General features: G+C 38.9%; 2 protein-coding genes across 5 annotated transcripts in view; one reads left to right on the plus strand and one right to left on the minus strand.

Annotated features, from left to right (window-relative positions):
* Positions 1-1,966: 1,966 nt before the first annotated feature.
* Positions 1,967-5,277, plus strand: CRH (corticotropin releasing hormone). The gene is made up of 2 exons (XM_081265672.1): positions 1,967-2,235; positions 3,016-5,277. Exon 2 carries the CDS (start codon positions 3,030-3,032, stop codon positions 3,618-3,620), a length of 591 nt encoding a protein of 196 aa, XP_081121798.1. The 5' UTR covers positions 1,967-2,235; positions 3,016-3,029; the 3' UTR covers positions 3,621-5,277.
* Positions 5,278-5,754: 477 nt separating this feature from the next.
* The window catches only part of TRIM55 (tripartite motif containing 55), a 64,810-nt gene continuing 56,694 nt past the window's right edge, over positions 5,755-13,870 (minus strand). For all 4 annotated transcript variants that reach the window (XM_081265664.1, XM_081265667.1, XM_081265670.1 and 1 more), the window contains one exon: positions 5,755-5,949. In XM_081265664.1, coding sequence (XP_081121790.1) covers positions 5,827-5,949 — 123 coding nt within the window. In that variant the 3' untranslated portion in view covers positions 5,755-5,826. The remainder of the gene's footprint in view (positions 5,950-13,870) is intronic.

Genomic DNA, 13,870 nt, shown 5'->3' on the forward strand with positions numbered 1-13,870 from the left:
CCCAATTTATCTTCACAGAAAACCATACAGCAAGGACTCAACAGTGACAAGGGAGCTACACTAAAATAGTATTACTCAATTGGAGAGAGATCTAAAGGGGTATAGAAAGAGCCAGAGCTCAGAAATTGTTATGTCTTCTTTGGAGGAATGTGCCAGACCTCCCAAACAAAACTCTTGTTCTGATCCCTTACTTAGTTCCTCTTCTATATCTGTTTACCTCTGACTTCCCCCTTCCAAGTCTACTTTTCACCCCCCCCCCCATGGACATCCAAGTTGCAGTCTGCCAATGGGGACAGAGAAGAAATCACAAAGGAACACAGCAAAAATATTGAGGTCCACTTCTACTTTTAAAAAGCACACAACTACAAAAACTAAGGTTCTGTATGAAACACTGTCTTCCTCCATAAGCTCAACTGTTTTCCTAATCATGATCCCCTATTAGCAACCCACATATTTCCTAGTAGACACATTTCTTTCTCTGATCTTTTATGTCAGAAGTACATTCTTGAGTACAATAATCCAGCTATGAGCTAGTTATCAGGAAACTGTAGGTATTTCTCTCCCTACTTTCCTTTTGTTTCTCAGAGCATTTGTGGATTAGTATAGGCCCAAAATAGGAGCTGAAAATGTGTTGCATCATTTGTCACATTAGCTATTAAGGAAGCAGCAGAGGTAACCAGAAATGAGGAACAGGAAATTTTTGATAAACAACTCTGGTGGTTTTCTGAAAGCTGAATTGAATCACAGCCACTAGTGTTTGCAATTGCATTTTGAATTGCAGAATTAGAGGTAACTGCCTCCCACTTATATGATAGCATATAACTCAAAATTTGAGTGTGGTTTTATAGGCACAGCATTTCATTCTGTAGTAGTGTCAGAAAGCATTTATCTGTGAGGTTCACAGGAGCACAGTTGAATTTGAAAAAAAAAAGGAATGATAAAAAATAACAACCTAGGTATCCCTGATATGTATACTATCATGAATACTGGTAGTATTTAGAGGTGAAATGAATAAGATTATTTCTGTACATAGTCAGTATTCATCAATAAAAAAATGCAACTGATTTTTAGCTCTGTTGTTTAGCAATTTAAGCTTTTTCCAACACAGGGTAGGAAGTTAGTGGATGCCTTTCTCATTAGGTTTGCATTGAGTAGACTAAAAAAAGATTGTTTAACTCATGCACCTCTCACTGGTCCTCTTTTGCTTTAATTTGAGAAAAGTCCATAGTTAATTTTAGACTGTGAAAGGGAAAACAAAGAAGGAGCAGTGAGATTCTGTGAGAACCCAAAATCTTTGCTGTAACTCAGCAGTCCCTTCATCATTGGAGTAGCTCTTGTCATCATTTAAAAAAAAAATCTTAAAACTGTATTTCAAGAGACTTACTGGTCTTGTCTCTGCAGACTCATAGTTCCTTTATCTGCTCTTGGGAGGAAAAAGCAGATAGAAACTTAAAATCTGAATGTTCCTTCAGTCTTCTCCTGGTTCTTCATTCTTCTCCAGGTAGAAAGAAGGTGGGACTCTTTGTCTCTAGCAAAGAGACATTTTCAGATACCAAGATGTTGCCTGAGACAATTGGTCATAGAAGTTAGGAAGGAGAAGGACCAGAAAGATAGAGAGCCACCCCTTGTAACTGGTAGTTACTTTCCTGGCAGGACTGCATTGGTAGACCTCCCTTCCTTCCCACTTCCTCTTTTCCCCCCTTCCCAATCTTCGTCGCTTTTCTGACCTACAATTTGGCCTTCCATAGTAAGAGGTCAGTTTGTTTTCCACACTTGGGAAATCTCATTCAAGAATTTTTGTCAATGGACAAGTCATAAGAATCCCTTCCATTTTAGGGCTCATTGACGTCACCAAGGAGGCGATAAATATCTGTTGATATAATTGGATGTGAGATTCAGTGTTGAAATAGCAAAACTCTGTCCCTCGCTCCTTGGCAGGGCCCTATGATTTATGCAGGAGCAGAGGCAGCACGCAATCGAGCTGTCAAGAGAGCGTCAGCTTATTAGGCAAATGCTGCGTGCTTTCTGAAGAGGGTCGACGCTATAAAATCCCACTCCAAGCTCTTGTGTGGAGAAAACTCGGAGCCCAAGTACATTGAAGAGAAAGAGAAGAGACAAAGAAAAAAAGAGAGTAGCAATAGAAAGGAGAAGAGAAGAAAACCGCCAGAAAAAGCCCTGAGACGTCCCTCTGCAGAGAGGCAGCAGCGCCGGGCTCACCTGCGAACTCCAGGAAAGGTAGGGAGCGCCTAGACGGAAACGCGCCACCAACTTTGTGCTGCCTGAGCCTCCGAGGTGTGCACTGCAGAGCTAGCTGTCCCTGTGCGGGCGAATGTGTGTGTGAGTGTGTGTGTGTGTGTGTGTTGCTGTTGTTGTTGTTGTTGTTGCTGCTGACTGTGTCTTAAGATTCCGATAGTAGCTGTGTATAGCAAAAACAAACTTAGACGGCTGCTCATCTTTACCCTAACTGCTGGTTACTGCTCATCGCTGTCTGTATAAAGGACCCCACTGGCCCCACATTGATCCCGACCCCCAAGAAAAGGAAGCAAGGGCAAGTGTGGAGAGATAGGAAGAGGGAGTAGCTCTTAATTTGGAAGAAAATGCTGAAATATCCGGAAGGGGGTGATCAGAGCGAGCGAAAATTTAAATTATGGCTCTTTACCTAGGCTCAGGGGAATCAGGTTTTGGGGATCGTTAGGAAGAAGACTCGGGGATTGTTTCTTCAGGGTCTCAAGAGCAAGGTCACTCCTTCCTGGAGAGGGGATGAGTTTGGGCGCGGAGCCTCTCAAACGTCCCATTTCGTGCTCCCGCTATCAGCCCTACTGCAGAAGTCAGAGTCTTAAGCACCACGGACAGCGCACGACGACCCCCTACCCCCACCCCAAGGGCATAGCCTCTCACTTCTCCGCGTTTCGGGTAGGAAGACATCCCCCCAAGTGCACCCCTCAGTTGAGCTAAATTCTGACCAACACTTTATCTCTCTTTCTTTCTCTCCTTCCGCCCACTTCTCTTCTGCAGCGAGCGTCCCTAACATGCGGCTGCCGCTGCTCTTGTCTGCGGGCGTCCTGCTGGTGGCTCTCCTGCCCTGCCCACCATGCAGGGCCCTCCTAAATCGTGGGCAGGTCCCAGGAGCCCGGCAAGCAGCGCAATCCCCCCAGTCCCTGGATTTCTTCCAGCCCCCGCCGCAGCCCGAGCAGCCCCAGCAGCCGCAGCCTCGGCCAGTTCTGCTCCGCATGGGAGAGGAATACTTCCTTCGCCTGGGAAACCTCAACAAGAGCCCGGCTGCTCGGCTCTTGCCCGACTCCTTGTCCCTTGCCGGTGACAGTGGCAGCCGCCCCTTGCGGGACCAGGCAGCCACCAACTTTTTCCGCGTGTTGCTGCAGCAGCTGCAGCTACCTAGGCGCTCTCTTGACAGCCCGGCGGGTCCGGCGGAGCGCAGCTGGGAGAACGCCCTCACCCGCCACCAGGAGGCACTGGAGAGGGAGCGGCGGTCTGAGGAGCCTCCTATCTCCCTGGATCTCACCTTTCACCTTCTCCGGGAAGTCTTGGAAATGGCCAGGGCAGAGCAGTTAGCGCAGCAAGCTCACAGCAACAGGAAACTGATGGAGATTATTGGGAAATGAAATGATACGTCTGACCAAAAATATTCTGCATTTAGCACAAAAAAAGTTAAAAAAATTAAGAATACAGTATTCTGTACCACAGTGCTGCTCTGATATCATTTGTTTATTTTTATATAGCTTGCAACATAGATGTACAGGGACAGAGCCTATATCCCTTAATTAGCATGCACAAAGTGTATTCACGTGCAGTAACAACGCAATGTTATTTGTATTGTCCACTTTTAGTTTCCGTGTCCAGTGTCTTTATAGTGGTGTTTCAAAGAAAATGTAGACCCAGGAGGAAGCACTTTGAAAAAGCAGATGGAAGCCACCCAGTTGCTTTTGTAGTGGTCAGAGCCAAAGAGAATTTTGTTCTCTTGAGTGGGTGGGTAAGGTGAAATGTGAATCAATATTTTCTTGTAAACATCTCAGTAATAAAACATCCTTCCAATCCTCGGTCAATTTGATTGTGTAAGAGAATGTTTAATATTTATATTTTTAATAAAAGCTGCAATGGTTATTGTGCTTTTATTTTTCCTCTTCTAGCTTCCTCCAAACTGTCTTCTGCACAATAAACAAACAAACAGTCAAAAATCCCCCAAACTTCCTGCATTTTTTTTTCTACCAAAGATACAACCATCTGTCAGTGGCTGCACAGGTCCTACATCACCTTATCTCTGTACCTCAGACTACTCATCTGAGATTGAACTAGATAATTTGGAAAACTGCTTTTAGCTCTAAAACTTGGCTATTTTACAAAGGGAGGATCACTCACAGTGGAAAAAGCATTCCTTGATGAATAATGAGATATGAAGTAATTGGGGAGAGTAGGAAAGGATAAAGAGAAGAGCTGAGGTGAACCATACAGTCAAAATGCTGCATTGTTTTTCCATGACAAAGGCTTACTTTATCAATTGGTACCATAAAGTGTTTTTTTTTTTTCTGAGCTATTTTCCAATGACTACTTCTAATAGGAGAAACCTGATAGCATCTCCATTTAAAACAACTATGTTCAGTTGCTGTAAGATGACACTTGGGGAAATATTTTCTTACAAAGAACATTTGGCTTTAATTATGCACAAATACCCTCCAAGCTAATCACTTTGATTCTTAGGAATATGAACTATCTTTACTCACTTCTAAAACTCAACAGCATAGCTAACTAGTTTTAAAATGCATTTGCCTTCAGTAGTTTAGTTATAACTTAACATTTTCAATCAAATTATTAAATACTTCAAAATATGTATGAAAATGCTTTTTCCCCCTAAGGCCCTTGAAATGCACTTGACTAATAGATTAATAAGATGATATGAAATTCTGAATAAATTATTATAAGACTAAATTTTTAAAAACAGTATTTATTTAATAGTTCATACAGAGTAAAGTTACACTTATGTTCTGAAAGAAGTATTATGGTGGGACAAATAAAGCATCATATATATGTATATACACAGACACACACATATATATTTATACATGCAGTTGTTCTACAATTTACCAGATTGGTGCCACAGAGATGTATGAGAAACTGGTTTCTGCTAGAAAGTCTTTTTCAATTAAAGTACCTAGTATATAAGTGTCTAAAACTAAGATTAGAAAAATGTCACAAGAGATGTCCTTGGCCTTCAGCCTTCTGGACTATAAAAGTGCCATCAAATTCAAAGAACATTTCTGGATACACATCCAGTGACATTTATTATGGAAAAGAGGAACACTTTGCACAACATTTTCATAGCTTTGGTCAATGATTTACCATTTGTCTGTATATTGATAAATCAGGCATTTCTGAATTGACACTGAATTTCACTGACCACCTGCATTGTTAAAGAGAAAAGGAAATAAGAGCCACTATGATCTAATAACAAAAAGCTGGTGCCTATTAGAGACGAGAGTGTAGTGCCCACATTTTTCAACACTTGCTACTTGTAACTGACGCACCCACATGTACCACACCTACACACCCCTCATGTTTCCCACACAATAAAAGACTTGCATAAGATCAAGTTTCTCTTCTCCAGTGCTTTCTGCATCTATTTTCTGAAAGTATTTTTTTCTTCAATGTGTTAGATAAGTCATCTGGAATTAAAGTGGTTTTTTTTTTCTTTCTTTTAAAAATCCTGTCGAGAGGTCCCATTCATCATCTGTATCGTGTTAATTTCATCTAGGTTCCCTGCTGCCTGTGTGCATCTCATTCAGGCAGACAGAAGTGCAGCAGTTGGAATGAACATCATTCATTCAGGGAGTTCAACCAGGAGAAGGAGAAGACATGGCGAGCTGGCTCAGAATCAGCTCCACTCCCACTCTCTGAAGCTGCAGCCTGTCCCTGGAGGGGAGAGGCCTCAAATCCAATCTGCAACAGAAGAATATGTGAATCAGAGGAAGAAGAGGCTAGTCTTTGGGGGATTGGTCCAGTCATTTTTCTACTAAGGAGAAACAATAATAATAATTATATTCCATATTTCATACATGCAGTTGTTCTACAATTTACCAGATTGGTGCCACATGGAATAATATGGAATAATTATATTCCATATAATTATTATTAAGAACAGAAAGCAAGCTCAGGTTATCTTGGATATGATCAAGAGCCATGAAAGAATTCACACTCATGATCCAAAAAGGGACAACAGTAATGCATGCAGTGAAAGGGAGTTCTTGGGGAAAAGAGTCCAGACTGTTCTTTTTTGGAAAAAAAAAAAAGTTCACTTGTACATAATTTACTGAAATGAAAGTATCATTGAAACTTATAGGTGTCTGGGTTTAGAAAAATCTGTAGAATTAAAAAAATTAATACCTGCTGGGGTTGCAGCTCAGTGATAGAGTGCTTCGAAGCATGTGTGAAGCCCTGGGTTGGTCTGAAAAAACTTGACTGGCCCAGCAACACACACACAAATCCTTATTTAAATGACATTGCTATACCCAATGTGATGGCAGGACACACTATAATCTTTCCACTGCTAAAGTAGAAAGTTTCTATCAGATGTACACTAATGTGCTGCTTAATGAAATGGGTACGTTTGGAGGAATGTATGGTTAGACATTTTCATCGTTGTATGCACATCGTAGCAAGTACTAACACCAACTAAGATGGCTACAACATCACCAGGCAATATAATCTCATGGAACCACCATCATACATGTGGTTCATTATTGGTCAAAATGTTGTATAGATTTTGCAAAACTGCAGGCTTAATTTTAAGCAAATCATAAAGGGACTTTTTTCCTCTGGGCAATAAAATCTAAAAACATCATTTCTATAAAATCAAATCCAATATCAATACTTCTAAATACATAATTACATTTTATAAGTGCCTAACAGCTTATGATTTTGAATTAGCTGATCAACTTAAGTGAACTTCATTTATGTTGTTTGGAGTTTTAAAAGTAATAATGGAATGAGGGACAATTACAAAAAAAAAAGTCTTGCTGAAATGCAATTTGATTTTATTAACTCAAATGTTTTACATTTAAAGGTACATGACAAACATGATTATTCCTAGGAGAACGATGGAAAATAAACAAATATATTCTGATGCTTCACTGGTAAAACTACCCCACAGACTAGAATGCTACTAATTTCAAAGCAATGAAGTAGCACATGCACTTAGCTTAGAAGCTCTTGGTGACTTTGTGAAGCTGTTATATGAATGGAAAGTGCCTGGCACTGGCAAAGCAGAACTTTCTGGGTAAGCATTTTGCTTTATTGCCACTCGAGGTAGTTCTGAGGGAAAAGTGAATGCTTGGCCTACACCTTATCAGATTTTACCCTGAATATATGTTTTGGGAATGATGTTTCAAAAATCAATGAAATTGTCCCAAGTCCTGTGGCTTTGGGATTATCCTTTGTGCTGTCAGATTGCTTCCTGATAGGAAGTTAAGAAGGTCCATGAAGTCACATCAACCACTGTAGAATATAACTGAACCAGACAGTTTTCTACATGGAAACAGCTAGCTGAAACCTCAAGTGAGACCGGGCCTTTGAAAAAAGAATGGCAGCAGATTCTGTTGAGAGTGGGTTAAGAGATCTCAATGCCCGTGAAACAGAGGCAGATCAAATCTGTCCTCAATTTGTACATACATGTCAAACAAACTCTTTCCCACCATGATCACTTCACCATTGCTAATCCTATAAAAAACAAAACAATACAAATAATCAAAACAGGAGGATCCAAGATGGCGGGCTAGAGAGAAAAAGCTGCATTCTGTGTCGCTCTGTGACCAGGGATTTAAGTAGTAGGATACTGTTTCTCTGTGAGTTATTAGAGGCCCCCCAACAGCTGCTCCCTCACAGGAAATCAAGGCTGCTGTCCCATGCAGATTCCCAAGCCTCAGCATCAGCACACGCCTGGTCACTCACCCACACAGGACCTCCAGGTGCCCGAGCAGGACCACTGGCATCAGCACCCACACAGGATGCTGCCCATGAGCAGAACCTCCGGCAGCCACTCCCATGTGGACTCCCATCTACCTACATGGGGCTCTCCTGGTCACCTCCAGCACTGCCACCACTGCCATAGTCCCCTTCACGCAGTAGCCTGCACCTGGGGACACTGCACAGGGTCTGGAGACAGCCACCAGCTGCAAAACTGCAAGCCACAGGGCTGTATCTCTGAATACGCTCCAATGCCACCACCCAGCCCTACCTGACCCAACACTCCATCACTGAAAGCAGCTTCCTCCATCTTGGGACACCTTTGTTGCCATCTTTATTTAGGGAAACTCCCAGCTTGGGACACTGGCTGGTGCTTAGAAGCAATATCAAGGGACCTAGAGTCCCCAACTCTTCGCCTCCCTGGCAGGTACTAACCCAAAACTTGGCCCTGAACTGCCCAATACAAAACAGCTCTCAATGTGCAGCTCTCAGAGTACAGCCCACAAGACCTCCGGAGAGAGAGGTTTCTGACTGGGAAATAGGGAGGAAGGGGATGAGTGAGATACAGCTTACAGACTAAATTAGAGACCAGTAAGACCAGGCACCCACATCACACAAGCAGGCCCCAAAGGAGATCCTTGGGGTGCAGTCTCCATTGGGGACCAGCAAGTGCTATACCCCACCTCCAGGAGTCCTGCCTCCAAGACCAGAACCCTTGCACCCTAATAACCTTCATCATCCTGAGGGTGGAGATACCAGCAAACAACTGACAACCCCACCTATTGGATGAGAAGGGAAGCAGGAAAGATACTGATCTCCAATAAAAACAATCCTTGTATCTTCCTTTAAGATTTTTTTTTGTCTTTTCTCTCCCTCTCTTCTCCTGCCTTCACATACACAACATTTGTGAAACCAAGTACTTTTCATGAATTAGGCTATTGAGGACTAGCATGTCTGAATAGTATATCACAATTGTGTTATATATTCTTTTACCTCCTATTTTTATATTTTTATTTTTCTTAATATTTATATTTAGTTTTTGATATTTTTTAAACTTTTTTTTAGTTGTAGGTGGACACAATATCTTTATTTTATTTTTATGTGGTACTGAGGATTGAACCCAGTGCCTCACACATACAAGGCAAGTGCTCTACATTTGAGCCACAACCCCAGCCCCTGTTTGTTTGTTTTTTGTACTCTTTCTATTGTCTTCCCACTTACTTGTCTCTCTGAAATCACTTTCTTTCTCTTCTCCTGCTATTAATCAACTTTAGATTCTTTCATACTTCCTAAGATCTAATAACTCTATATAGTCACTTCCTATCCCCTCAACATCCCATCCTACACCTTACTCCCTGTTCTTTGTCCACCATAAGATATTGTAGACCCCTTTGAAAACCTACTGTTTATATTGTAGATAATAATTGAATTCACCATTTCTATACATTGTGACAAAACTGTAAATGTCTTCTTAATAGCAGCTATTTGGTTTAAGGCTGTATATTGTTTGTATTGGGATCTGTTGATATTGTTCTACCCCTTAAAGGAGAGGTATTGGAACCCTGCAGGGACCCTATAGCCTGTAGAGTAAAAACTGTAACACCTCAGATCTGTAGTGCTAGAAGGGAAGATACACTAACAACATAAAAAAAAAAAAACAAGGAAAGAAAGTGCCCCAAACAAATCAAGATACTACATTATTAGAAACCATGGCCAACATAACAGAAGAAATTACAGAGAAGGAGTTCAGGGTGTACATAATTAAAATGTTCTGTGAATTAAAGATGGTATAAGAGAACAAACACAGTCAGCAAAAGATCATTCGATGAAGAGCTACATAAGTAAATACAGGAAGCAAAAGATTACTTCAGTAAGGAGATAGAGGTTCTGAAAAAACAAACAAATAAACAAACAGAAATCCTTGAGATGAAAGAAATAATAAACCAAATTAAAAACTCAATAGAAAGCACCACCAACAAATTAGATTGCTTGGAAGACAGGACCTTGGACAATGAAGACAAAATATATAATATTGAAAAGAATGTTCACCACACAGTGAAGATGGTAAGAAACCATGAGCAGAACATTCAAGAATTATGAGATAACATAAAAAGACCAAATTTAGGAATTATTGGTATAGAGGAAGGCATAGAGTTACAAACCAAAGGATGAACAATCTATTCAATGAAATAATATCAGAAAATTTTCCAAACATGAAGAATGAATTGAAAAATCAAATATAAGAGGCTTATAGGACATTAAATATACATAATCACAACAGATCCACACCAAAGCACATTATAATGAATATGCCTAATATACAGAATAAGGATAGAATTTTAAAAGTCATAAGAAAAAGGAATCAGATTACATGTAGGGGGAAACCAATTAGGATATCTGCAGATTTTTTTCAACCCAGACCCTGAAAGCTAGAAGATCCTGGAACAACATATACCAAGCTCTGGAAGAAAATGGATGCCAACCAAGAATCTTATATCCAGCAAATTAAGCTTCAGATTTGATGATGAAATAAAAACTTTCCATGATAAACAAAAGTTAAAAGAATTTACAACTAGAAAGCCTATACTACAGAACATCCTTGGCAAAATATTCCACAAGGAGAAAATGAAAAAAATTGTTGATGAGAATCAGTGAAGGGAGGTATTACCCTAAAGGAAAAAACAATCAAAGAAGAAACCAAGTCAAGTTAAATACCAAAAATAAACAAAAATGTCTGGGAATACAAATCATGTCTCAATAATAATCCTAAATGTGAATGGCCTAAACTCACCAATCAAAAGACATAGACTGGCAAACTGGATTTAAAAAAAAGACCCAACAATATGCTGCCTCCAAGAGAATCATCTCATAGGAAAAGACATCCACAGACTGAAGGTGAAAGGTTGAGAAAAAACATACCATTCCCAGAGACTGTGAAAGCAAGCAGGAGTTTCCATCCTCATATCAAATAAAGTAGAATTCAAGCCAAAGTTAATCAATCAAAAGGGATAAAGAAGGATATTTCATACTGCTTAGGGACCCATACATCAACAAGATATAATAATTATAAATATATATGCCCCAAACAAACTCTTCTGAAGTTCAAGAGTCAAATAGACCACAACATAATAATTCTGGGTAACTTTCACACACCTTTTTTACCACTGGATAGATCTTCCAAACAAAAGCTAAACAAAGAAACTATGGAACTCAATATACCAATTAATAACTTAGACTTAAAAGACTTATATAGAATATTTCATCCATCAATGGAAGAATACACTTTCTTCTCAGTAGCAGACAAATCCTTCTCTAAAATAGACTATATATTATGCCACAAAGCAACCCTTAGTAAATACAGAAAAAAGTAGAGCTACTACCCTGCATTTTATCAGATCATAATGGAATGAAATTAAAAATCAATAATAAAATAAAAAATAGAAGCTACTCTAACACCTGGAGACTCAATAATATGCTATTGAATAAATAATGGGTTGCAAAAGACATCAAAGAGGAGATTAAAAAATTCTTAGAGATAAATGAGAACATTGCTGCAACATATCAAAATCTCTGGGACACTATGAAGGCAAGTATTAAGAGGAAAGTTCCTTGCATTGAGCTCATTCCTTAAAAGAAGAAAAAGTTAACAAATAAATGACCTAACATTACATCTCAAAGCCCTAGAAAAAGGAGAACAAATCAACACCAAAAGTAGTAGAAGATAGGAAATAATTAAATCAATGAAATTGAAACAAAAGAAACAATTGAAAAAAATGGCAAAACAAAAAGTTGGTTCTTTGAAAAAAAATAAATAAAATTGATAAACCCTTAGCCGTGCTAACAAAGAGAAGCAGAGAGAAGACTCAAATTACTAACATCTGTGTTGAAAAAGGAAATATCATGATGGACACTACAGAAATAAAGAGGATAATCAGAAATTATTTTGAAAATTTGTATTCCAATAAAATAGAAAATACTGAAGGCATTGACAAATTTCTAGAGTCATATGATTTGCTCAGACTGAATCAGGATGATATACAGAAGATAAACAGATCAATTTCAAGCAATGAAATAGAAGATGTCATCAGAAGTCCAGGAAAAGCCCAGGACAGCTGAGTTCTACAAGGCCTTCAAAGAAGAACTAATACTAATACTCATCAAATTATTTTATGAAACAGATAAAGAGGGAACACTGCCAAACTCATTCTATGAGGCCAATATCACTCTGATTCCAAAATCAGACAAGACACATCAAAGAAAGAAAACTTCAGACCAATATCTCTAATGAACATAGATATAAAAATTCTCAATAAAATCCCGGCAAGTTGAATACAAAATCATATCAAAAAGAAAGTGTACCATGATCAATTAAGTGGGGTTCATCCCAGGGATGCAAGTTGGTTCAACATACAGAAATCAATAAACGTAATTCATCACATCAATAGACTTAAAGGTAAGAATCATATGATCATCTCAATAGATTCAGAAAAAGCATTCAACAAAATACAGCACCCCTTCATGTTCAAAACACTAGAAAAACTAGGAATTACAGGAACATTTCTCAACATTGTAAAAGCTATCTATGCTAAGCCCCAGGCCAACATCATTCTACATGGCAAAAAATTGAAAGCATCTCCTTTAAAAACTGGAACAAGACAGGTATGCCCTCTTTTACCATTTCTATTTAACATAGTTATTGAAACTTTAGTCGGAACAATCAGACAAAAGAAAATAAAGGGATATGGATAGGAAAAGAAGAACTCAAATTATCACTATTTGCCGATAACATGATTCTATATCTAAAGGATCCAAAAAATTCCACCAGAAAACTTCTAGAACTAATAAATGAATTCATCAAAGTAGCAGGATATGAAATACATCAAAGGCATTTCTGTACATCAGTGACAAATCCTCTGAAAAAGAAACCAGAAAACTACCCCATTTATAATAGCCTCAAAAAAAAGAAAGAAAGAAAGAAAGAAAGAAAGAAAGAAAGAAAGAAAGAAAGAAAGAAAGAAAGAAAGAAAGAAAAGAAAAAAACTTAGGACTCAACAAGAGTTGAAAGACCTCTACAATGAAAACTACAGAATGCTAACAAAGAAATTAAGGAAGACCTTAGAAGATGGAAAGATCTACCTTGTTCTTGGAAAGGCAGAATTAATATTGTCAAAATGACCATAGAGATTTAATGCAATTCCAATTAAAACCCCAATGACATTCCTCATAGAAAAAGAAAAAGCAGTCATGAAATTCATCTGGAAAAGTAAGAGACCCAGAATAGCCAAAGCAATCCTTAGCAAGAAGAGTAAAACAGGTGGCATCACTATACCAGACCTTAAACCATACTACAGAGCAATAGTAACAAAAATGGCATGGTACTGGCACCAAAATATACTTATAGACCAAGGTACAGAGTAGAGGACACAGAGACAAATCTACATAAATACAGTTATCTCATATTAGACAAAGGTGCCAAAAGCATACATTGGAGAAAAGACAAATGGTGCTGGGAAAACTGGAAATCTATATGCAGCAAGATGAAATTAAGCCCCTCTCTCTCACCATGCACAAAATTCAACTCAAAGTGGATCAAGGACCTAGGAATAAACCAGAGACCCGGTGCCTAATAGAAGAAAAAGTAGGCTGATGTCAGATTAGGCCCTGATTTCCTTATAAGAATCCTGTAGCGCAAGAAATAAAATCAAGAATCAATAAATGGGGTGGATTTCAACTAAAAAGCTTCTTCTCAGCAAAAAGAACAATCAGTGAGGTGAATAGAGAGCCTACAAAATGGGAGCAAATTTTTACCACACGCACGTCAGATAGTTCACTAATCTCTAGGATATATAAAGCACTCAAAATCTTAACACCACAAAACAAATAACCCAATCAATAAATG

Source organism: Spermophilus citellus (genome assembly GCF_964194105.1).
Source record: "Spermophilus citellus genome assembly, chromosome: 14".
NCBI classification, from domain to species: Eukaryota; Metazoa; Chordata; class Mammalia; order Rodentia; family Sciuridae; genus Spermophilus; species Spermophilus citellus.

Coding starts and splice junctions, on each gene's coding strand:
- CRH (XM_081265672.1), top strand. CDS start 3,030: ATGCGGCTGCCGCTGCTCTTGTCTGCGGGCGTCCTGCTGGTGGCTCTC.